Raw genomic sequence first — 22113 nt, 5'->3', positions numbered from 1 at the left:
AGAGTTGCTTAGGTAATTTTAACAATTTCACTCCCTTTGGAAAGCTTTTGTGTGTTAAACCTTCAAAACCTAAACAACAGAGCTAAAATTTTACAACAATTTAAATATTCTACTCAAGTTTGAGTAGGGGTATTTTGCGTTTTTTTCCTCTTGTACCTTGTAAGTAAAGGATTTAACGTCTCTCCACTGTTCCTATATTGCTATGTATAATGGTAGCTCTAATGGTATTTTACAAAGAAATGAGCCACCAAATGATATTTAAATCTTGGTGATCTTGACTGATATTTAAACTGATTTCTCCTTTGAGAGAAATATTGTCTATGCAGGCATATATTTTTCATTTGAAGAGAATTGTGCGACCTGTGAAATGCATAATGCGTCCCAGGACACAGCTGAGCTGTTCCTCTCAGAGTGATCAAGAGCACCAAACAATGCTCACATGTCAAATTGTTGTTGTTTGTTTCAAGGAAAGATTCCCAACAAAAGTGTGTAAGAGGTTGATCCAGATACTTTTGATTAGCTGTTTTTGAGAAGAAGCTAATATTTACATGATGAATTGCTTTCATTCAGGAAAAGATTGCTTGAATTGAAGCTCTGATAACACCCTCCCCCATTTTTGGAAGGATTTTACTGGATTTCAGATGGCTTTAGAAGAGTTGTCATGCATTTTATCAAATATCTAAATAGTGCAGAAAACGTAGTGTTAATACAACATTAAGGCTGCAAGATCAAACACTCTTAAGTGAGTTAGTCTCAGAAGTTCAGGTTGCTCAGGCTAAATTAACTGGCCCATGTTGCACATCCTCTCTTTTTTATGGCATTCTGAGGACAGTTGCCAATTGCAGTATTGTAATTTGCATACTGTATAGTTATTGAGGAATAATATAGTTATGCAAATCAGATCCCCGTTGCCAGTTGGAGAACAGGGAATTTGTGTAACAGTTGTTAATCAATAACTTTACAATATTCCTGTGCTTTGACTGGCTCTGTGTAACATTATTTAATGCATAGGTTACATCTCTGAAAGAAAATACTTCCCTTCCAGTCCTCCAGACTCTCTGGTAAATTTGCTTTATTTTAGAATCTGGGTTGCTTTAATTATACCCTTCCCCTGTAATTTGGCATATTGCTAAAAACCTATTAGTAATAACTCTGAATCTGTGTTTTGTTTTTAAAAAGTCCCAGGTTAGTTTTTAGATCTACTTCAGTTTTATGGAACCTGCTTTCACTTCCTGATTGCCAGCCACGTTTGGGAGGGGCTAATAATGCTACATTAGGCAGGAGGAGATAGCAATAAGGACTCGCACAGAGATGCTGTTGCTGATAATAAGGATTCCAGTTACTATGCTAGGTGCCTGTTATAAAGGAAAAGTAAATCCCTCCTGCTAGGTTCTAGCAATGCTAAGGGGTGCGGGGGAGGGTGTGATTCTATCAGCCCTCGGTCCTGCTGAGTCCAGGCAGCAGGAACCCAGCCCACACATGACTGGAAGCAAGAGGGCAGGGTACTGCTCTTTCTAAGATCAGAGGCAGGAAGGATGCATTAACCTCTGATAGAAATAGAGTTGGGTTAGTCCCTTTAATGTGCTTTAAGCTACTGGTGCTAACAGTCAATTATCCCTTCTTCAAGCTTCCTGCTGGCAGCAGCCCCACCATCAATTTTAGAGTTGCCTGTAAGCAGCTGTCTTTTGTCTCTTCGCTTCCTTGCAAAGCATCCCCTCCCCTCCCCCCAAGCGGGCTTGGGAGTATTTCACTTTGCTTTATTGGAGCAGGATTTCAGCAGAACAGCTTAAGAGCCTTGTTGTCAGAAGTTGCTGCCATTTCCTCTATTCCACTGTGTCAAGTAATGACAGTGTGAAAACAGCACTCCACATTGCTGCTGTTCTAAATGCCAGTGGAGTAGTGTCAGTTTAGATCTCAGAGGTCTGAAAGCCCATAATCATTCATTGGTTTTAAATATAGCACCCATGAATTAAATGGTGAGAGGGACAGTGGTTTGAGAGAAGAGGTTGTTGACCCACAAAATATTTTAAATCCCATTTATGTGCTTCTATTGTATGGAATCCCACACTAGGACCCTTTGGGTCCAGCATCACAGGCCAGTCCCAGTGACTGTAGATTTGAATGTGTGTAAAATAAAATAATGCTGCTCTTGCTTTTGGGTCTCCTAAAGACATTCTCTTTGGCATCAGTAAACAGAGCCTAAATCTGGTGTGTTGATGTGCAGTCTGCCTAGTAGCTTCTTAGTGTTATACGTGCCTGCAACCTATCACAATTTATCACTTGGATGGGGATGGGAATTTTCATATTTCCTTTGTGTTAGGTTTTGGGGGTTGATTTCCTATTGCTGTTTCTATAGGATGGCGTCCTAAAGGGCTGTTAGTTGCTCACCTTCATGAACACAAGTCTGCAGTGAACCGTATTCGAGTCTCAGATGAACATTCCATTTTTGCCACATGCTCTAATGATGGCACGGTGAAAATCTGGAACAGTCAAAAAATGGAAGGAAAAACCACTACGACCAGGTAACTTACAATTCCTTGGAATATGTAGGATGTTTTTTTCTTTAACCAAAAATACTTAAGTACGCTCTCAGAGTTAAGCTTGAACCACTCTTACAGTATACTGAAGATCTTAAGTATCAGAGGGGTAGCCGTGTTAGTCTGGATCTGTAAAAGCAGCAAAGAATCCTGTGGCACCTTATAGACTAACAGAGGCTTTGGAGCATGCGCTTTCGTAGGTGAATACATACTTTGTCAGATGCATGTCGTCATGCATCTGACGAAGTAGGTATTCACCTACGAAAGCTCATGCTCCAAAACCTCTGTTAGTCTATAAGGTGCCACAGGATTCTTTGCTGCTTTTGAAGATCTTAAATATTCAAATGGAACATGTAAGTGTGCAACTATAACATTTTATACTTCTTTTTCTAGGAATCTTTGTTCCCTTCTATCTAATTGAAACTACAAGGGGAATATTATATAGGCAAAGTAATTGCAAATCCTTCTGATGTATAGGTGAAATATATGCTGGTACTGATACCTTAAGATCATCTACGTTTACAGTTAAATGAGCTTCATAGTTACCTGCCTCATTCCCTGAAGTGCAATTCAGGAAGTTTGTACAGTTGGTTGAAGAGAAAATGCATGGTACATAATTTATTGAAATGCATATCTTACAGAGAAGAGAAGTCCTGTTAATACAAAAAAAATGAAGTCAGTGAAGATGCACAGGACCATTATGATAATGAAATTAGAGTATGTATGTTCATAGAGTAAGATCTTATAAAAAAGCTACATATATGTATGTAAGATTGGAGGGGTTTTATTATTCTGTACCTGTAGCACAGAATGATCATGAAATTGAAGAGTATCATAATGCATATCACAAAGGGGGAGAATTAAGGTTATGCGGGCAACTTAGACTTTGACACTTCCTGATTTTGGAGCACTTAACTGTGCAACCTTAATATTGTCTTGATGCAGAGTTGTTGTTTTAAGGTGGTGGGAGAGGTGAAAAAACTATTATATTGTTTTTTGAGCCTGCTAAGAGACTGGGCTACTACTTGAAACTGTTTCCTATCTCTTCCCCTTCCCCTCTTAGATCAATTTTGACATATTCTCGCATTGGAGGAAGTGTCAAGACACTCACTTTTTGCCAAGGCTCACACTACCTGGCTGTAGCTTCAGATAATGGTGGGATCCAGCTTCTTGGGATTGAAGCGTCAAAGCTTCCGAAATCTCCTAAAATTCATCCAATACAAAGCAGGTACATGTCAACAGTGTCTGTTTTCTACTGGAGAATTCAAGTACTGTAAGGTACTAGCATGCACTTAACAGTAATCCCCTCCCTCTTGAGTAAAGAGTGCTTGAAAAGATGCACATGTCAACGGTTCTAGCACAGGAGAAAGTTGGGAGATGTGGGTTATATACCCAGCACTGTCACTAACATGCTTTTGATCGTGAGTTATTCACCCAACTTTCTGTTCCTATTTCCCTCTGTGCAAAATGGGAATGACATTTACTTTTCTCATAAAGTTGTTTGAGGTCCTCAGGGAAGGCATTAAATAAATGGAGAATATTACGATTTGTACAGATTTTACAGTTTTACATCGTGTTTGCAAATATATGCCATGTGGTTTTGCTGCAGACCTATAAGTGATTCTTCCAGGCTTTTACTTGGGTGAAGGGATGAATAGATGAGTGTGTAAACTGTGGAGGGGTGGGAGGTGATTTTGGCCTTTGCTACATCTCTGCCAAATGAGTTTTTATTGTCTTAAATATTTAGTATTTCTTCATATTATTTATGATTCTGTTACTTCTGATCCTTAGATGAGGTCTGACTACCAGTCCCACATTAGGTTGCGTCTCCTAAATTCTAGCAGTCCTGGTTAAAAATTCACTGTTTGAATGTAGTTTTTTGTCTGATACATAAACTCAAGGTTGTCTCTCAAATGTCATCCTCTGATTGGGATTAATTTAATAAATAACATAACCCAAATGTGGTCAGTGTTCCATCTTTTATAAACTAGAGATTAATTTTCATCCTTGTGTCTATTGCATCTCTGTATGAAATAGGTGCTTATTTGCATACGCTGTAGATGACTGTCAGTTATGCTGCCAGCACTGTAATAATACTGGTACAGGAAACAGACATGTACAGTTCCTGCCCTCACAATCTGGACAAATATCAGACATGCTGGGAGACCCAAAAGTCAATGCTGTAGATATGGATTTTAAAAATGTACTGACAGCATTTTCCTGGGCTGATTAAGATATGTAGGCCTCGAAGGAGAAGTGAATTTGGAGGAGAAATAGGGAAGATGTTCATTGCGGAAAGGTCAGGAGGCAGTGTGAATGAAAACATGAGGATGAGAATGGCAGTAAAGCATCTTCAGTCTGGGAGAGTGTTAAAGAAACATTTAGAGGAATAATATCTGTCTTATTTCTGATTTGCTTTATTTATCCAGGTTGCTAGACCAGAAGGATGATGGGTGTGTGGTAGATATGCATCACTTCAATTCAGGAGCACAGTCAGTGCTTGCTTATGCCACTGTGAATGGTTCCCTTGTTGGATGGGATCTGCGATCCACTAGTAATGCTTGGACATTAAAACATGATTTGAGGCTAGGTCTCATAACCTCATTTGCTGTGGACATACACCAGTGCTGGCTATGTATTGGTAAGCTTAATTATTATTCATTCTCATTCTGTTGGTTAGACTTAGTGAAGTTCCTTTAAAATAACTATGTAATTAAAGCTGTCCCTTATAGAGTGCTTGTTTTATAATAGCTCCAGATACTCTTGCCTCCAAAAAGGTAAAGAGAAGATTTCTTTGCAGTAGGTATTCTATTGTATACCTAATCAAGACTGCAGTCCCTTTTCCTTAGGAACAGAAAGAAAGGATATAGATAAACTGGTGCAACAGTCCCTCTGACGACAACAAATCTCTCTCACCAGGTACAAGCAATGGTACCATGGCATGCTGGGACATGAGGTTCCAGTTACCCATCTCCAGCCATTGCCATCCTTCCAGGGCTCGTATCAGACGTCTGCTGATGCATCCCCTCTCTCAGTCATGGGTAATTGCAGGTAAAACAGATATCTTACTTGCCACCTTATTGTTGAAGATTGTGATTAAGACTTGTTCTTCACTTTCTGGTGCACTGAATGCTTGATTCTGCAGACTTGCTTCTGCTCAGCAGATGAGGGTCACAGTTGGATTCTGCCTCTATGCCTTGTAATGACTTAACACTGTACCTCTTTTTCTTTTTTTATCCCCTGATGAAAACTATAATTTCTAGTTTGTGTTCCTGGATAGTACAACTCTCAAGAGGTTACGAGCCCAGCACGCTGCTTGCCACATATTGCTGCTTAGGGGGAATTTGCTTAAAAGACAGGAGGTGAAATCCTGACCCCATTAAAGACCATGGGAGTTTTGCTGTTGGCTTCATTTGGGGTCAGGCTTTCTCTCAGATTAGGAAAGATTTTCAGAGGTATGAAGGATAGTTCAGTGTCCAAATCCCATTGAACTCAACTCATTTGTGCCGTTGAAAATCTCCCAAGACTCTTACCACAGTTGTTTTGTTTTTATATACACAGAATTGTAGTACTCTGCAATAATACTGCAAATATTTTATTAAGTAATGTTGCAGCAGCCCATTCCTGTAATGGGATTGTTTTTATGCTTAAAATATTGTGCAGTAACAGAGCATACAAAGTTACAGTATAGTAAGAATAAAATTTAAAGTTTCTTTCACCTAGTGCAAATTAAAATATTTTTAAATTTGGGGTTCAGAGTTCAAGTAAACTTACTCCTTAAATGTCACCTATTTCATTTTAATGGGTGATGAATCTGGATTCTAAACATCTCTTTGAAAAGCCTGCCACTTGTGGGAAACATCCACAAACAGTGCAAGTCGTTCCCTGCTGGGGGGGGTACAGAAATAGCTACGTTTGTCCTGTTGGACTCTGATCCAGCAAAGGATTCACTCATTTGCTTGCCTTTTAAGTATGGGAGTAGATCCCTTGAATTTAAAAAGAGGTATTCACATGCTTAAAGTAAAGTACATTGTGAGTGCTTTACTGGATCAGGGCCATAATAGTCTACAAGAATTTCTATAGACTTAGAATTCATCTGACAGGTGGAAGGGAAGGATGTGCTCCGAGTTCCCTAGCAAGAGTGCTGAACTGACGCTGATACCTATGCAGGCAAACCACCATTTACCATTCTCAAACTGGGGGCAGAGGTCCCAGGAAGTAAGTGATATGATTATATATTTTCAAGAGGATATAGGAAATAATGGAGAGTTTAAGGTAGTTTTGATAGTTTTGTTTTAAAGTCAAGTATCAGAGGGTAGCCGTGTTAGTCTGGATCTGTAAAAGCAGCAAAGAATCCTGTGGCACCTTATAGTCTAACAGACGTTTTGGAGCATGAGCTTTCGTGGGTGAATACCCACTTCCTCAGATGCATGCCATGCTCCAAAACGTCTGTTAGTCTATAAGGTGCCACAGGATGCTTTGTTTTAAAGTGAAGTTTAGGGTCCTTTTTAACCATAGTGGAGCCATCACTGTAGAGATGAAAACAACAAAATATGTTCAGAACTTACTAACAGAGTGAGGCTGACATGTTTCCCAAGGAGAACAAGCCAAATGCGTTGTACACTTAGGCTCTGTCAACAGAGAGCCAGGTCATCTGGATTAGTTGTAACTGTGTTGGCAATGTCTTTTTTGTAGCTGTTCAAGGCAATAATGAAGTCTCCATGTGGGATATGGAAACTGGAGACAGGCGCTTCACTTTGTGGGCCAGCAGTGCACCTCCTCTTTCAGAATTACAGGTCAGCCTTCCTTTTTCCTTTCCCATTACTGTGCTTTATAGTTTTCTTTAGAATTTCCTCAGCCTCCAAACAGTACTTCAGTATTTTTGCCTGTGTGTTTGGTTCCTGCCTTTTTGTTTCTGTAGTTTCTCAGCATGTGCTCATCTTGGGCAACTTAATCGTGTTTTGCTGTCAAAATGAAATCCGCTTTCCAAAAAAGTCTAGGATCCTGCAGAAATGAAAGATACAAGGCAGCTGTGGTCTCCAGGGAATTAATTGATTTCAATTGTCTGGATTTTTACTTATTAAACTTCTTAAATTCCTTTCTGTCGCCGCAGTGTGTTTGTGAAGTGACCTTGGCACCAGGGAATTAGACCAGGTAGTTTAGGGTACGGTATGTTGCCGATTCCCCTTGCAGCTTCGTCTATTGTAGAGGAGGAGTTAATGATGTTTAACTCACTCTCTGGTATGCTTGGTTACCCTACTTTTCTCACAAAACAAACTAAGCAGCCGTCTGTGCTGTGATGTTAACTGTAAAGATCTTTCTCAAAATAGCAAATTCATAGTATTGTTCATAACTTAATGACCTTTAAATGTTGTTCCTGTGATCACAATACTTCCGTTCTATCACACTTTCCCTTTACAGAGTAAACCCACCCATGTTTAGCAGTTAATATTAAGTAGGGAAAATGTACCTTCACATGGAGCAATACACAGATGCTTTTTTCACAGTTGCTCATAAGTCAGAGGCACCTCCATATCTAGCAGTGAGTGCAAAAGAAACGAAACAAAATAAAACCCTTCAAGCAAAAAATATCACTAAGCCCTCCTCCTCCCGTCCTTAATAAATGTTAAACATTCATATTGCAATATACACTGTACTTAGTTAAATGACCTCTCTCTCCTGAATAAAAATCCTAGGTTCCCTTCACTGTTGGGACCTTAAATACCCCTGTGTAATGATGTTGGTAGTGTTGTTGTAACCATGTTGATCCAAGGCTAATTTGAGCGACAAGGTGGTCCAATAAATGATATTACCTCATCCACCTTGTATCTCCCGTGTAATTGTAGTTTTTCATAACTGAGATCTTTGTGATTGTTAACTGGCAGTCTGTTGTGCTGGTTCCTATAACCTTGGAACTGCCAGGTCATCAAGGCTTTGTGTGTATTTCTGTGCTTTTCAACCTACTCATTTTACCCAATTCTGTAAGAGATAATTACTCTAATTTTACTCAGCTGAGAACATCTCTATGGAAATGTCAGAGAATTTTTTGTCATCTCTCATTTGAAGTGTAGGAAGAGTTAGATTCTCTTGCATTGCTTTGTGAACAGGAACAAAAAGAGAAATCACTTTTACCTCTATATATTTAAGATTTGACCATTTACCAAGACACCAAAACACCACACCTCGTTTGTCATTAAACAAAAGCCAACATTTTACAAATAAGTTGCCTGTCTGTAATTGAGTCACCATTGTACAGGATATCGGTGTTGTTTTGTGAAGTATGGCAATATAAATTAGGAATTTAGTACAAGAATGGTTTTGGAGATAGTAACATGTTTGCATTTCCCCCATTAGCCTTCGCCTCACAGTGTTCATGGAATATACTGTAGTCCTGCAGATGGAAATCCCATTTTATTGACTGCTGGTTCAGACATGAAAATAAGGTAAAAATAGTTTGAAGAATCTCTTGAACCAATCTGCAAATAGAAAACCACTACTACTAAAGCACCCATTTCCCCGCCTCAGTGCAAGGTTAGAAATTTGTGCAGTTGAATGTTAGCTTTTTCCATGGAGTCAAGAGATCTGTACTCTCTCTTCTATTCCTCATTGCTGCTGCCTGTTATATTAGGCCAGTGTTTTTAACTTCCCGCATCTCATTTTTCCCATCTGCAAAACTGAAATAATTACCCACCTTTTGTAAAGTGCTTGATACGCTGTGCTGGAAGCAGCAGTTAGTGATGCCTTGTGAGCAAATGTGATATTAACTTTGATTTTTCATATTTATAACCTGTAACTCTTCCATTCAATGTTTCTGTAAAGTCTAGGCTAACTGAATTTTACCTCAAGGGCAAGAAGGCTCTTACACAATTGTATTGAGCAGCGTTAAGCATTTATCATGTTTTGTTTTGGATTTTTTGGGTTGCGTGTGTTTGTTTTCCTCTCTCTTAGGTTTTGGGAAATGGCTTACCCTGAGAGATCGTACATTGTTGCAGGAAGTGCTACTTACCCATCTGTATCCTACTACAGGAAGATAATTGAAGGCACAGAGGTGGTTCAGGTATCCTGTTCTGTTTTGTTTTTGTTCTATGGCCCCTCCAGGCCAGAGTTCAAGTTACACCAGTATGATGATAGGGAAGCTTTCATTGCTGGCAGCTGTGCCTTACCTCTTCTCTGGACCAAGGATTTCAGTCTCTCAGCGAGCTACGTTTTAGAGGCAGTAATAACGATTAAAAACAAAAAGTGCTTGCTTTTGACAAACAATACCACCTGATAATATTCAGTAGGGGAAGCCTGATACCTTGGGATGACTTTTGTGATCCTGAAACTCAGTAATTCTAAAATTAATATTTTGGCTTGCCGGTCACTGAAGCATTTCCACTGCAAGTTGTTACACAGTTAGTGTGGAATTTGTCCTGCAGCTAGAAGTTGAGAACTGAATCAGTTATTTATGCAATGCTGTAAGTACACTATTTATTCCTTCTGGGATAATTAAAAACAGTTGGAGCACAACTTAAACCACACCAGAAAAGTACAGGAATGTTTTTCATTTCAGAATTCTGCTGCAATTAATGTCACTCAGAATGACCTCTGGCACTTGCAGCTCTACTGATTTAAATACGGCTTTGTAATGTTTTGTATTGATTATTTAACTGAAGAAATGCTATTTCAGAAGCTTCTAAAGAGGCATTTTTACACATTTCCTTAATATGTAAAATCAGTTGCCAAGGTTTGTTTTTTGTAGAGTTTCATCCCTGTAAGCCAATTTTGAGAATTTCCTCTTACGGAAAACTCCTATACAATTAGTACAAAACTGGTTGGATTCTCTAGATATTACTATAAAAATCTGTAGAATTTGAATATATCCTTTGTATAGAGTTTAACATAAATGATATCCCTGCTACAGAACTGTTAGTTTAAACATGAACTAATATCTTTTCTATAGGATTTTTCCATGAGGACGACTAAGCATGCATTTTCTCTTTTTAGCTTTTCCTTTACTGAAGTTGTAATCCTGAATTTGGCAAACTAAGGGTGTTTCCCAAATCACTAATGCAGAATCAAGAAGCTAGATTGTGAATGAAGAGGGCTCTTTCCTCCATCCTCTTCAGTAATAGGAGGAGAACTTGTGGCAAAAGACAACTGACGTTGATTTTTTTTAACGGTCTTTCTCGTTTGCCAGAGTATGAAACATCATCTTTTAAATTTATGTAATTTTGCAGACTTGTTTTATTTTAATACTTCCACTCTCAAACAGGAAATTCAAAATAAGCAGAAGGTGGGCCCCACAGATGAGACCCCTCGTCGCGGACCAGAGTCTCTACCAGTTGGACACCATGATATCATCACAGATATTGCTACTTTCCAGACTACTCAAGGGTTTATAGTAACTGCATCAAGAGATGGAATTGTTAAAGTGTGGAAGTAAAAGTTGCACTAATATATAGTATGTATATATTTGTAACAAAGAATAGTATTACACTGATTTTGAAGAATATGAAGGTGACCATACGTCAATCACTATGGTTATTAAAGGCCCTTTGAGTTATTTTATTACAGCTGCTTGGTTTCTGTAGCACTTTCTGAAAGTAACAAGCAGAAGCAGTTTATGAAGAAATTGAATTTAGCCTCATGGTAACCATACTATTCTTCAGGAACCTATAAGAAAATAGTTTATGAAATCTCATGTTGCCGATTATAAACATAATGAAAGCTGCTGACTCCTACATAGACAGTATTTATGAAGTCTGACTTTTTTTTACATTGAATCTGGAAGAAGAGTGAAAGAATGTGTTGCACTAATGTCCATGTATACGCTGATAAATATACAGTTAATACTAGAGAATAAACTCCATTTGAGCTTACTTGTACAGTAGTTTGTCTGCAATATCTATTGTCCCTTTATGTCTATGGTGTCCTGAACCTTGAAACCTGCCAGGCTTCTGCTTTACTGTGTCATTTGCAGGCAAGTGACATTTATCTGAGCATGTGATATAAGAGAGGATTGCAAGCCCAATGGTATTGTGCGTAAAAAGTATTTTTTCCTCTGCATGTCTTAGTACTCCCCCACGCTCTCCTGCTGTACTGAACGTATAAAGCACAGAATGATTGACGTGTAATATTTTCTTATTCCATTATACACATCTCTGTTTTGTGTAAGTAAAGTGATTTTTATATCCAGGTAGCAGGGAGTTTTTAGGTACATCATGAGCAGACAATTTTGTCTCTTGTATCTAAGTAATGACTTGTAAAGGAACAAAGATCTCCCATCATGATCACTGCATCTTAACACAAAGTTTGAGGGGAATAGCACTGAGTATTAGTTTTAGCTATTATCACATGAAACAAGACACCATCTGAAGTTTCAGGTAGATAGTTTAATTGGTACCATGATGTGTTGCATAATCTGCATTAAAGCTCAGTATGATGCCAGCAGTGTGACAGAATGTACATTTTACAATTGTCCCCATACAGTTTTTAAATGTCTTTCACCAATTAGAGGTTACAGGTACATTTAAAAAACATAAAAAACCAGAGGCACGCATGGCAACTTCAAAACTAGAAGGGTGAAACCACTAAGCAGATCTGAACCCTGTATACAATGCAATATGTGCATGTGGCTCTCAGAAATAATGCATAGTATTGGGTACTGTAGCCATAAATTGTTTCATACTTTTATGAGAAGTTTTGTTGACTTCAGCAGTGCTAGTCAGAGGAACATAGTGGTGAGCCAAAATTCAGATCCTCAACTGATGTGTTGCCAGACAACATTGACAGTTTCAGCAAATCTCTTTTCAATTCCTAATATCAAGGTACTGTTATTTGCGCACTCACTCATGCAGCAGTAACTTTCTCCTGCAAAAAAAAAAAAATTCACAGGTGTCTTAAAATTCAGAAAAATAAAATGTTCTTATACTACTCTCTAGACCAAAAAACTGGTCTAAATTGTGACCATTTTTATTTGTAAGAATTTGGGGTCTGAAGCTTTGAACAGTGACTATCAGGCATGCTTACTACTGTGAAGAGTCACCTATGCCTGGTCATAAGAGTCTGAGAAATGGAACTCTGGTTCCTCAGAGTGCTCTGTTATTCAGAGCCTGGTCCCACTAAAGCCAGTGGTTTATATCCTCAGAGACGTCAGTAGTAATTGTGTTTACATTTTCCTTTTTGGAATAAAGATACACAGAGAAAAAATACATTTAACCAATATCTCTTCTTTTCCACAACTGGCACAACATAATTCTAGGTTCAAAAGTTTACTCCAAGAGTAACTAACAACTCTATGGGAAGGGTAGATTGATGGGCTCACTACCTGCTCAAAGTACTTAACGTACCAGTTAAAATGCAATGAGCTACTGAAGATTTATGCTGTCTATTTTTACACATCTGTGTACTAACACTGAAATGAAACTTTGTAAAGGTACAACAAACCTGGATGTTGCAATATTTTTTAGTGACTATTAGACATCACAGTCTGAAACTTGGTATATTGTGACATATGAAACTAAATTTCATTTAGCCACTTTTTAATATTGAGACTGTAAAATTGAATAGGGTCCATGTAGCTATGAAGACAAGTAGAGTTATACAAGTTCTGTCCCATGAAACCTGCACTTCTGAATTTTTTTTTTGTTGTTCCAAATCAGAACAAGCAGTTGGAAATACAATTTTTTTCTGTGGAATAGACTTTTTGAAAACTTCTAGACCGGCACACTGGCCAGACTGTCAGGAGTCAATCTGCTTGGTTTCCATCAAAACTTATGATGGAATAGAGACATTCCTGTAGAATGCTTCAATTCCATGGACTCATCATTTTCTGATGGAAAAAACTTTCCAATGTAAGGTTTTTTTTGTTTTGTTTTTTACAAGCCCTATGCTTATGACTTTGGTGTTGTGTTTTGTTTTAGGGCAGACTAGGTGCTCTGTGTTAAAGACACGCTGTTCTTTTAGAGTTCCCCTTGGTCTAAAGGAAGTAATTTAGTCACCAATCGCATAGTTACTCTATCTGGAAAAGCACAGCAGTGACTAATAAGCCTTCTTCCTATCTTTACACAATGCAACTTACACCTGTAGAAGGAGAATGGAAAGTAAAGTTTCACTGAAAAGAATTTGCACTGCAGTTTACTCATTGAAAGAGGAGAGTGTTACACACATTCATGCCTCAATTTTTGCCAGCTAACTCCAACAAAGCACAACAGACCTGGAGACTAGACCATTCCTCAGGGGCCTGACTCTGTTAATTTCCAAGTGCCATCACCTCCCACTGAAGTCAATGAGAGTTGAGCAGATTCAGTACTATACAGGAGCAAACCATACATGCATAAGGATAGATATATTCACGTTTTTTAAAATACAGTCTTGTCCATTTTTTAAATGAATAAAATGATTTTGTATCTGACAGATCATGTCCACGTTTCTTCCATGATTTCCACCAATAAACCATTGTAGGAGGTAGAGATGGAAATTTTTACAGGTCAGAACCATGCAGCAAAGTTAGTTTCTTCAGCCCAGTGCCATATTTAACCATTGTTTAAAACACTTTGGTTCCAGCCATCTATAAAACAAAAACAAAAAGGGCCTTCTCTTTAGGATGAGACTGTCCATACAGAGCATTGAAAAAACTTGTTTTCAATACCATTGCTTCTCTCTTTTTCCTATAAGCATTGTATTAAGGTAGAGTATATCTTTTCAAAACAGTGAGTGATGGTCAAATCTTGGCCTCTTGACACAGGCTGAGCATGGGCCAATGGCACCTCTCCAAGTGGGCCAGGATGAGAACAAACCTCTAGCCAGCTGATGAAGCCAGTCTTTCCTCAGTCAGGAGGAGCGGCAAGATGGCCAGATGCAGTGGCTCTATTAGTGCCCTCACTTCTCCCTCAGACTAAGCCAATTGCCCCAGCCCCCAAACTACATACACTGCTTCTGCAGTTGACAGAAATGTGGAATTATGGGTAGGGTTTCCATCTCTGAGAACAAAACCAATGGACTATATCCATCATGGGGACAGGGGAGGAGGAGATGTCTGAGGATCTGAACAAGCACTATACAGCAAAAGAGTTTATAAAACTAATAAGTTCAGAGAAAGATGATGCATGTTTGCTATCTAGTAGAGCTGCAGTTGCAAATAAGCATCCGTTCAATCCCCATCACAACAGTACATGACACTGCTCTCCAGGGAAATCTCTATAGCTATTTTCAAAGGATATTGCAAGGGCCATAAAGGAAACAAAAATATTTCAGAAACACATCAATCAGAGCAGTGGATGTGCAATACCTCTGAAAATTAGGTCACTTATTTACGTGCTTAACTTCAGGCAGCCAAGTTTGAAAGTGTGAACCTTAACCTCTTTGGGCTTCTGTTTCCCCATCCATTAATAGGAGTTTTTGCTCCTGTAGAGCATTTTAGACCCGCAGATGAAAGGTGCTGTGTAAGTGCTAAGCATTGTAGTTAAGGGAGCTGGAAAACAGTAGTGAATGCTAGCCATTTACTCTTCAATTTGCTAGATATTTTACAAGAATATTTTACTTCCCACTTCTTCTAACTGCCATATTTATCCATGAGCTTTTACATGCAGTTCTCTTCACAGCATTCTGAGAACAGAATGTGCTGATGACCAGTAAACCGTAGTGGCTGCAGATCCAACCAAAATCCTAATTGTGTTTATAATACATAAGCCTTGGCATTCTTGCCTTGTATTATTTGAACACAGTCGTGTGCACATCCTTAATATTAGTTCATTCTGAAGGGTCACAACAGTTCAGGTGGACCAGGTCTTAAGATTTTACTGAGGGTGCTTGTTTCAGTGAGAATATTTGGGTTTGGGGTAAGAGGAGGCCATGGCAGAACCACATAAGAGGCTGTTCAACCTCATGTTGGAAAAGAGCCACAGGAGGGCGATTAAGAGGATCATGTGTAGCAGAAGGTCGCTTAGAATGGGCCTGGAGCCATGAAACAGCTCTGCTTGGAGGCTAACTGACTGGAGAAGGTGAGTGGCAACAGGAAATTCTGCCTGCTTGTATAGGGGTCATCTTCCTGTCCTGCTGGTGCTGAATCAGTGAGTCTATAGGGGGCAGAAAAGAGGTTAGGTTGATGACAGGAAAAGGAGGAGGAGACAGAGAAGAACTGGTATATTTGGCTCCCTTCCCTAAGCTGAATTTTCTTAGAAGGTGTGAAGTGATCCATAGGGTTCCAAAGGTTAAACTGTCCACCCTGCTCAGTGAGGTTCAAGCAGACATCCCCCTTCCTTTTCTTACATCAGACATAACTTACGTTATCTTCCCTGCCGTGCGTTTTGGCAGCAGTCTCCATTATGTCTGTAGTTACCAAGGACTGATGTGTACTGCTGGCAAAACTGTTGGTGTTTAGAGGACCATCTCTTACATCATCCTGGAACATTAGTGTTGCATGCCCAGAAACAGAGTATTCAGCATCAGCTATGGCATCACCTCCTGACCAATCCTCATCTATGATAGAACTGGGGATAAAAGAACAGGAAACATTTTGGCCTGGCAGGAGGACTCAGAAAGAGCTGGTATTAGCTAACTTCCTCTGTTTCAGTGTCTGCCCTTTTCCTTAGGTTGAGTTAAGACTGAACATCTCAGGGACAAAGGTATTCAGATTTCAATAAGGGCTCATCTTCACCATATGTAGCAAGCTGGGGTATGACTCTACCCTGCCCTGCAGTAGGTATCTTTATAGACCCTGCTGCTGTGCACTAACTGTTCGCTAGTGCACACAGAGAGTAGCTGAAAGCATGCTATGGAACTGTTAGTGTGCATCAGCAAGGTCCACACAGACAGCGAGCAGCAGCCTAGTGAATGTCAGATTTACACCACAGCCTGCTGCAAACTAAACATTCGTGTGGACAAGCCCTAAGATCTGGAACAATATGTACCCCCCAAAACAATCAACCACTGGTGTTGGGGCAGGTGGTGCTTTGCAAAAATTAGCTCTGCAGGACAAGCAGAAATCAGGCAGGTGGAGAATTTTTTTAATCTGGTTTTAATGATAAAGTTTTAAAATATTTGTTGCAATTCTATAGTTTTCAATTTTTTTAAACGACCAATAGTTTTGATGGCAGAACATGAAATTACTGCCCAACACAACTACTCATGTGCATAAAGTGAAGCACATCTGTGAGCGTTTGCAGGTTCAGGGCCTTTGATAAGAATCCCAACCCAGGAGAACTAGGCACTCTCATCAATTTGCCCATATATAACAACACGTCATAATAAAATAAGTGTCTGGACTCACACATGTTGTTGGCTCCTTAGTGCATATTCTGGTTTCAGAGAGCGAGCTCTGGTACAAATTCTCCTGAGCTCTACTGGTGGATATTTGTTGCTTGCACCTGTCAAGAAAACAAAACACAGTAACCAAATGTACCGACTCAATGCAATTTGAAACAGTTTTCACTCAACTTTTCCTCTTCTGCCCCCATGTATCTTCATTCACCCAGCAGGGTTGTACTAAATACTGAAAGCAGTAAGACAAATTATTAGCAGAGCTTGCAAGGGCTTATACTCAGCTTGATGGCATTTCTGTTTGGATGTAACACAATAACTTTTGGATGTCACAGTCAAGCAATTCCAAAATCTCAGGGAATGGTCTAGACATAAAAAAGGTCCATCTAGCCCAGTATCCTGTCTTCCAACAGTGGTTAATCCTAGGTGCCCCAAAGAGACTGAACAGAGCAGACAATCACCAAGTGATCCATTCCCTGCTGCCCACTCCCAGCTTCTGGCAAACAGAGTCTAGCGACACCCTCCCTGCCCATCCATGGACCTATCCTCCATAGATTTATCGAGGCATCAATGGACAGAGTTTTATTGATTTTGGTGAAAATTACAAGGGGAAAAAATCAGAACGGGGGTGGGGGGGAATGACATGTAGCCCCTGGTATCTGATTGTAGACCTAGTAGCTTCAAGTACCTCTGTAATTGTCTACAAATCAAAGAACTACTTGATGACTGCCATTAATGCTTTTTATTATAACACCACCCCCTCATCTCAGCTCTGCCCATCCTCCCAGTCCAGTTTTAAAATGCAGACTTGAGAGAGAGAGAGAGAGAATCAGAAGAGTGGCATGGGAACACATGCAGCTCCTGAGATGAGAGCTGCTGATATGGAGGAGGGGGATTGCAGGGAGTTTCTGAAATAGGAAGTGGGATGGTGGCACATAGGGATTCTGTCTGGAGGAATGCAAGAAGCTCCTGGTGTGGGTAATGTGCTTCGCCTACAGAAGTAACAAGTGTGCAACTCTCCAGTATGTTTAAGCTTTAAAAGTAATGTTGTAATTACTGGTTCAATAAGAGAATGAGAACAGGCCTATTGGCAAACTCAGTTTAAATACCTTCTGTTTCTTTATGCATAGGCATCATTTTTTAGACACAGTCACACCATAAGGCTATTACAAGCTATGGTTAGTTTATAGTACATTTGTTCTCTCACCCGTGCAATTCAGTCCTTCTCAAAGACTTGCTTTTGCCTAGGGATCTAAAAATAATTCAAATTTGTCTATGTTAAGGTGAGGACTAAAGGATGATAGTCCAGTTATGCTCTGTAGTCTCCTCCGGTATCATTCCATCAATGAGTCTGCAAGGGCTGCTATGACATGTAAGCAGCATAGATTGTACTAAATACATCCCCCATCTGCAGAATCTTCTGATGTGTAGTCAAGTGATCCAAGAACACAACCACCTTTCTGACGTATCACTGTGTTGATCTACTACTACTAGGTCAGCATTTTTTTCTGTTTATTGAATAAATGGAAGGCCCAGGGAACTGATAATAGGATATTAAGCCCTCAGCCTACGTCACTGGTCCAATCTGTGGCAGAAGCTAGAAGTGACCTAAAGTCACTGCCATCTGAGAGTTGATAGCTGGTCTACGTGAAATAAGGTTGGTGGCCTTAGGTCAATTCCTTGTAGAGAGATTTCCCATCATAAAACCTACAAGATCACCAGTGTTGATAGTCTCATTAGACAGCCCTAGGAACGAAGCAGCATGGAATTGAACCACTCTTTCACCCCTTACGTATTTAAGTTGATCCACTGAGGGACTTTGGAATGGGAAACTTGCGCTGAAGTCTCCATGCTCAACACATTTGTGAACCTATGGAAGACTAATGTCTAAGATTATCAACCTAACCTCTTTCATGAGTTGCTGGACATTCACTGAAGAACAATGAAACAGTATTAATATAATAACTTACGCCTGAGGAGATGCACAAATGGTTTTATAAACCTCACTACGTATTCAAGTTCAGGCTTGTGAACTCTGCCCAGCTGAATCAAATGATGTTCCAGGGGAATACTAGCCAGGTCTTCCAATTCTGTGTCGTTATATACATGTCCTAATGAAATTACAAACAGAGCATATCCTTCGCACTTGGCTCTCAGAGATGCCTTCTTTAATATGTCTTTGTCCCACTGACTTGTTTCTCCAGCAGATATAACAAAGATAGCCTTGTGTTGTCTGGAGTGGGGTGCAGTCAAGAAAACATTATCAATTGTCCACTGTATGGCATGGCCAAGAGCAGCTGCTCCATTCAGCTGTCGAACAGATTCTTCGATATGTCCTTTCATTAACTGGCTACTGCTGTAGGTGACAAAGTCAAATTCTTTCTTTACAGGGCTCCTCCCTGGGCGGAGTTTGAAACCTGGTGGAGCATGGCTCACCACAGCCACCCTATCACCTGTGGAAGAAGTCTGTGGCTCAGAGGAAATGTCAAAGTTATCAAGTACTCTGCTCAAGAAGTTTTTCACATTCTCAAATTCGGCACCACTGATTTTCTGTGAGCTATCCAAAAGGAAAGCAGCATCCACATATGCCGGTGGTGATTGAGGTCTGCGGCGTTCACAAAACTCATCTGGTTTACATTTGTCTGCAAATAAACAGAAAATTAGTTTATACTTCTCTTTTTAAGAAACTGAAAGTGTGACAAGAGAAAGGGCATCTGAGCTCTCAGTTCTGGAGAAGATCAAAGAGCCTAAACTTACAGTATTAACAATCTTCTACCTCTGTGAAAGTTACGTATAATTAAAATCAGAAAGCTAAGGGACTGATCCTGTGAAATAATCCACTCCTCACAAGATTAGGCCTTATTACCAGGGCTGTTGATTAATCAGAGTTAACTCACATGATTAACTCAAAAAATTAATCATGATTAATCACAGTTTTAATCACACTGCTAAACAATAGAATATCAATTGAAATTTATTAAATAATGTGGATGTTTTTCTACATTTTCATATATATTGTATTCTGTGTTATAACTGAAATCAGTCTATTATTTTTATTACAAATATGTGCACTGTAAAAATGATAAATGAAAGAAATAGTATTTTTCAGTTTACCTAATTCAAGTACTGTAGTGCAATCTCTTTGTTATGAAAGTGCAACTTACAAACATAGGGGTTTTTTTTGTTATATAACTGCACTCAAAACCAATATAAAATTTTAGAGCCTACAAGTCCACTCAGTCCTACTTCTTGTTCAGCCCATCCCTAAGACAAACAAGTTTGTTTACATTTACAGGAGAGAATGCTGTCCTCTTATCTACAATGTCACCTAAAAGTGAGAACATGCGTTCTCATGGCACTGTTGTAGCTGGTGTTGCAAGATGTTTGTGTGCCAGATGCACTAAAGATTCATATGTCCCTTCATGCTTCGGCCACCATTCCAGAGGACATGCTTCCATGCCAATGATGCTCGTTAAAAAAAATAAACAATCTGTTAATTAAATTTGTTACTGAATTTCTTGGGGGTAACTGCATGTCTCCTGCTCTATTTTACCCACATTCTGTCATATATTTCACGTTATAGCAATCTTGGATGATAACCCAGCACACGTTCATTTTAAGGACACTTTCACTGCGGATTTCAGAAAATTCAAAGAAGGTACCAATGTGAGATTTCTAAAGATAGCTAAAGCAATCGACCCAAGGTTTAAGAATCTGAAGTGCCTTCCAAAATCTGAGAGGAACAAGGTATGGAGCATGCTTTCAGAAGTCTTAAAACAGCAACACTAATGTGGAAACTACAGAACTCGAAACACCAAAAAAGAAAATCAGCCTTCTGCTGGTGGCATCTCACTCAGATCATGAAAATGAACATGTGTTGGTCTACACTGCTTTGGGCTGTTATTGAGCAGACTCCATCATCAGCATGGATGCATGTCCCCTGGAATGGTGTTTGAAGCATGAAGGGACATATGAATCTTTAGTGCATCTGGCACGTAAACATCTTGCAACACCAGCTACAACAGTGCCATGAGAATGTGTTCTCACTTTCAGGTGATATTGTAAACAAGAAGTGAGGAGCATTATCTCCTGCAAATGTAAACAAACTTTGTCAGTTCAACTTTCATGATAAAGAGATTGCACTACAGTATCTGTGAATTGAAAAATACAATTTCTTTTGGGGTTTTTTTTACAATGCAAAGATTTGTAATAAAAAATAAATATAAAGTGAGCTTTGAATTCTGTGTTGTAATTGAAATCAATATATTTGCAGATGTAGAAAACATCCAAAAATATTTAAGTAAATGGTATTCTATTATTGTTCAACAGTGCGATTAATCACAAATAATTTTTTTAATTGCTTGACAGCCCTGCTTATTACATTAAAATTCCCTCCTATTCACTTGTTCTAGGAGACTGGTGACATTTGTGGCATTATTTATTTGGATGCAAATGTAGAGCCAGAAGCAACTTTGTAATACATATAAATATTCCTAAAACACAATACTCTAAAAACAACATTTATCGCAGCACTGAGAAATACATAAGAAACTGTTCAGATGTTACAGTAACCAAATATACATTGGAATACTACTAGCAATTATCACTGAATTCTTATTTGGGAAAACGTGTATTTAATGGCACTGAATGAGAAATAACTGAAAGGAGAAATGTCTTTGTTGAAAGAATACCTCTGTGCATGTTCCAATCAGCACTCTGGATGCAAGGTTCTATGTAGAATTCCACATATCGATCATGCTGGATGCTGCACACCACACCTAAAGGCTTAAAGTGCTCAGTACCTTCCAGAATTATATACCAAATTCCAGACCACCAAGAAATCTGAAGTGCCCCTTACTCTGTCTTCATTCCAATGGAATAATAAGTCATTCCACTGACAAGACATGCACATTGAAAACTGCTGAAACACACCTCCTACAATGTTTTTATTTATTATAGAAAAGCATTATAAAATTTCACACTGTCTGTGAAGGCAGGTGTGTTGTTTGAGTCACACTGAGTTGTGTAAAAGCAGCAAAGAATCCTGTGGCACCTTATAGACTAACAGACGTTTTGGAGCATGAGCTTTCGTGGGTGAATACCCACTTCATCGGATGCAAGAGTTGTGTGTGTCTGCTCTGCTGATACTTCATATGCTTTACATTTCCCAAGGACTATTCTAGGACCAGATTGTCCTTAGCCCTAATGTGAACACACAGATTGTGGAAGGCACAGGGAACATCCCATGCAAGGGCCAGGGCAAGGGCCAATCAAGATCACTGCATTCAGGGAATGCAGGGATTGAGCGCTCCATGCATCCCCAAAGTTGCAAATC

At 39.3% G+C, this 22113-nt stretch overlaps 2 protein-coding genes across 6 annotated transcripts in view; one reads left to right on the top strand and one right to left on the bottom strand.

Annotated features, from left to right (window-relative positions):
* Positions 1 to 11398, top strand: part of PIK3R4 (phosphoinositide-3-kinase regulatory subunit 4) — a 31241-nt gene extending 19843 nt beyond the window's left edge. The window contains exons 13-20 of the mRNA XM_030551088.1: positions 2357 to 2522; positions 3601 to 3765; positions 4967 to 5178; positions 5457 to 5588; positions 7233 to 7333; positions 8892 to 8980; positions 9486 to 9594; positions 10792 to 11398. Coding sequence (XP_030406948.1) covers positions 2357 to 2522; positions 3601 to 3765; positions 4967 to 5178; positions 5457 to 5588; positions 7233 to 7333; positions 8892 to 8980; positions 9486 to 9594; positions 10792 to 10962 — 1145 coding nt within the window. The 3' untranslated portion in view covers positions 10963 to 11398. The remainder of the gene's footprint in view (positions 1 to 2356; positions 2523 to 3600; positions 3766 to 4966; positions 5179 to 5456; positions 5589 to 7232; positions 7334 to 8891; positions 8981 to 9485; positions 9595 to 10791) is intronic.
* Positions 11399 to 11891: 493 nt separating this feature from the next.
* Positions 11892 to 22113, bottom strand: part of LOC115645873 (collagen alpha-6(VI) chain-like) — a 113368-nt gene continuing 103146 nt past the window's right edge. For 4 of the 5 annotated variants that reach the window (XM_030551086.1, XM_030551083.1, XM_030551085.1 and 1 more), the window contains exons 35-38: positions 18749 to 19420; positions 16789 to 16885; positions 15805 to 16009; positions 11892 to 14088 (exon numbers count right to left, since the gene is read on the bottom strand). In XM_030551086.1, the coding sequence (XP_030406946.1) occupies positions 14065 to 14088; positions 15805 to 16009; positions 16789 to 16885; positions 18749 to 19420 (998 nt within the window). In that variant the 3' untranslated portion in view covers positions 11892 to 14064. The remainder of the gene's footprint in view (positions 14089 to 15804; positions 16010 to 16788; positions 16886 to 18748; positions 19421 to 22113) is intronic. The other variant, XM_030551084.1, reaches the window with a different exon arrangement.

Source organism: Gopherus evgoodei, chromosome 2 (assembly GCF_007399415.2).
Source record: "Gopherus evgoodei ecotype Sinaloan lineage chromosome 2, rGopEvg1_v1.p, whole genome shotgun sequence".
NCBI lineage: Eukaryota > Metazoa > Chordata > Testudines > Testudinidae > Gopherus > Gopherus evgoodei.
This window is presented reverse-complemented; position numbering and strand designations above follow the sequence as displayed.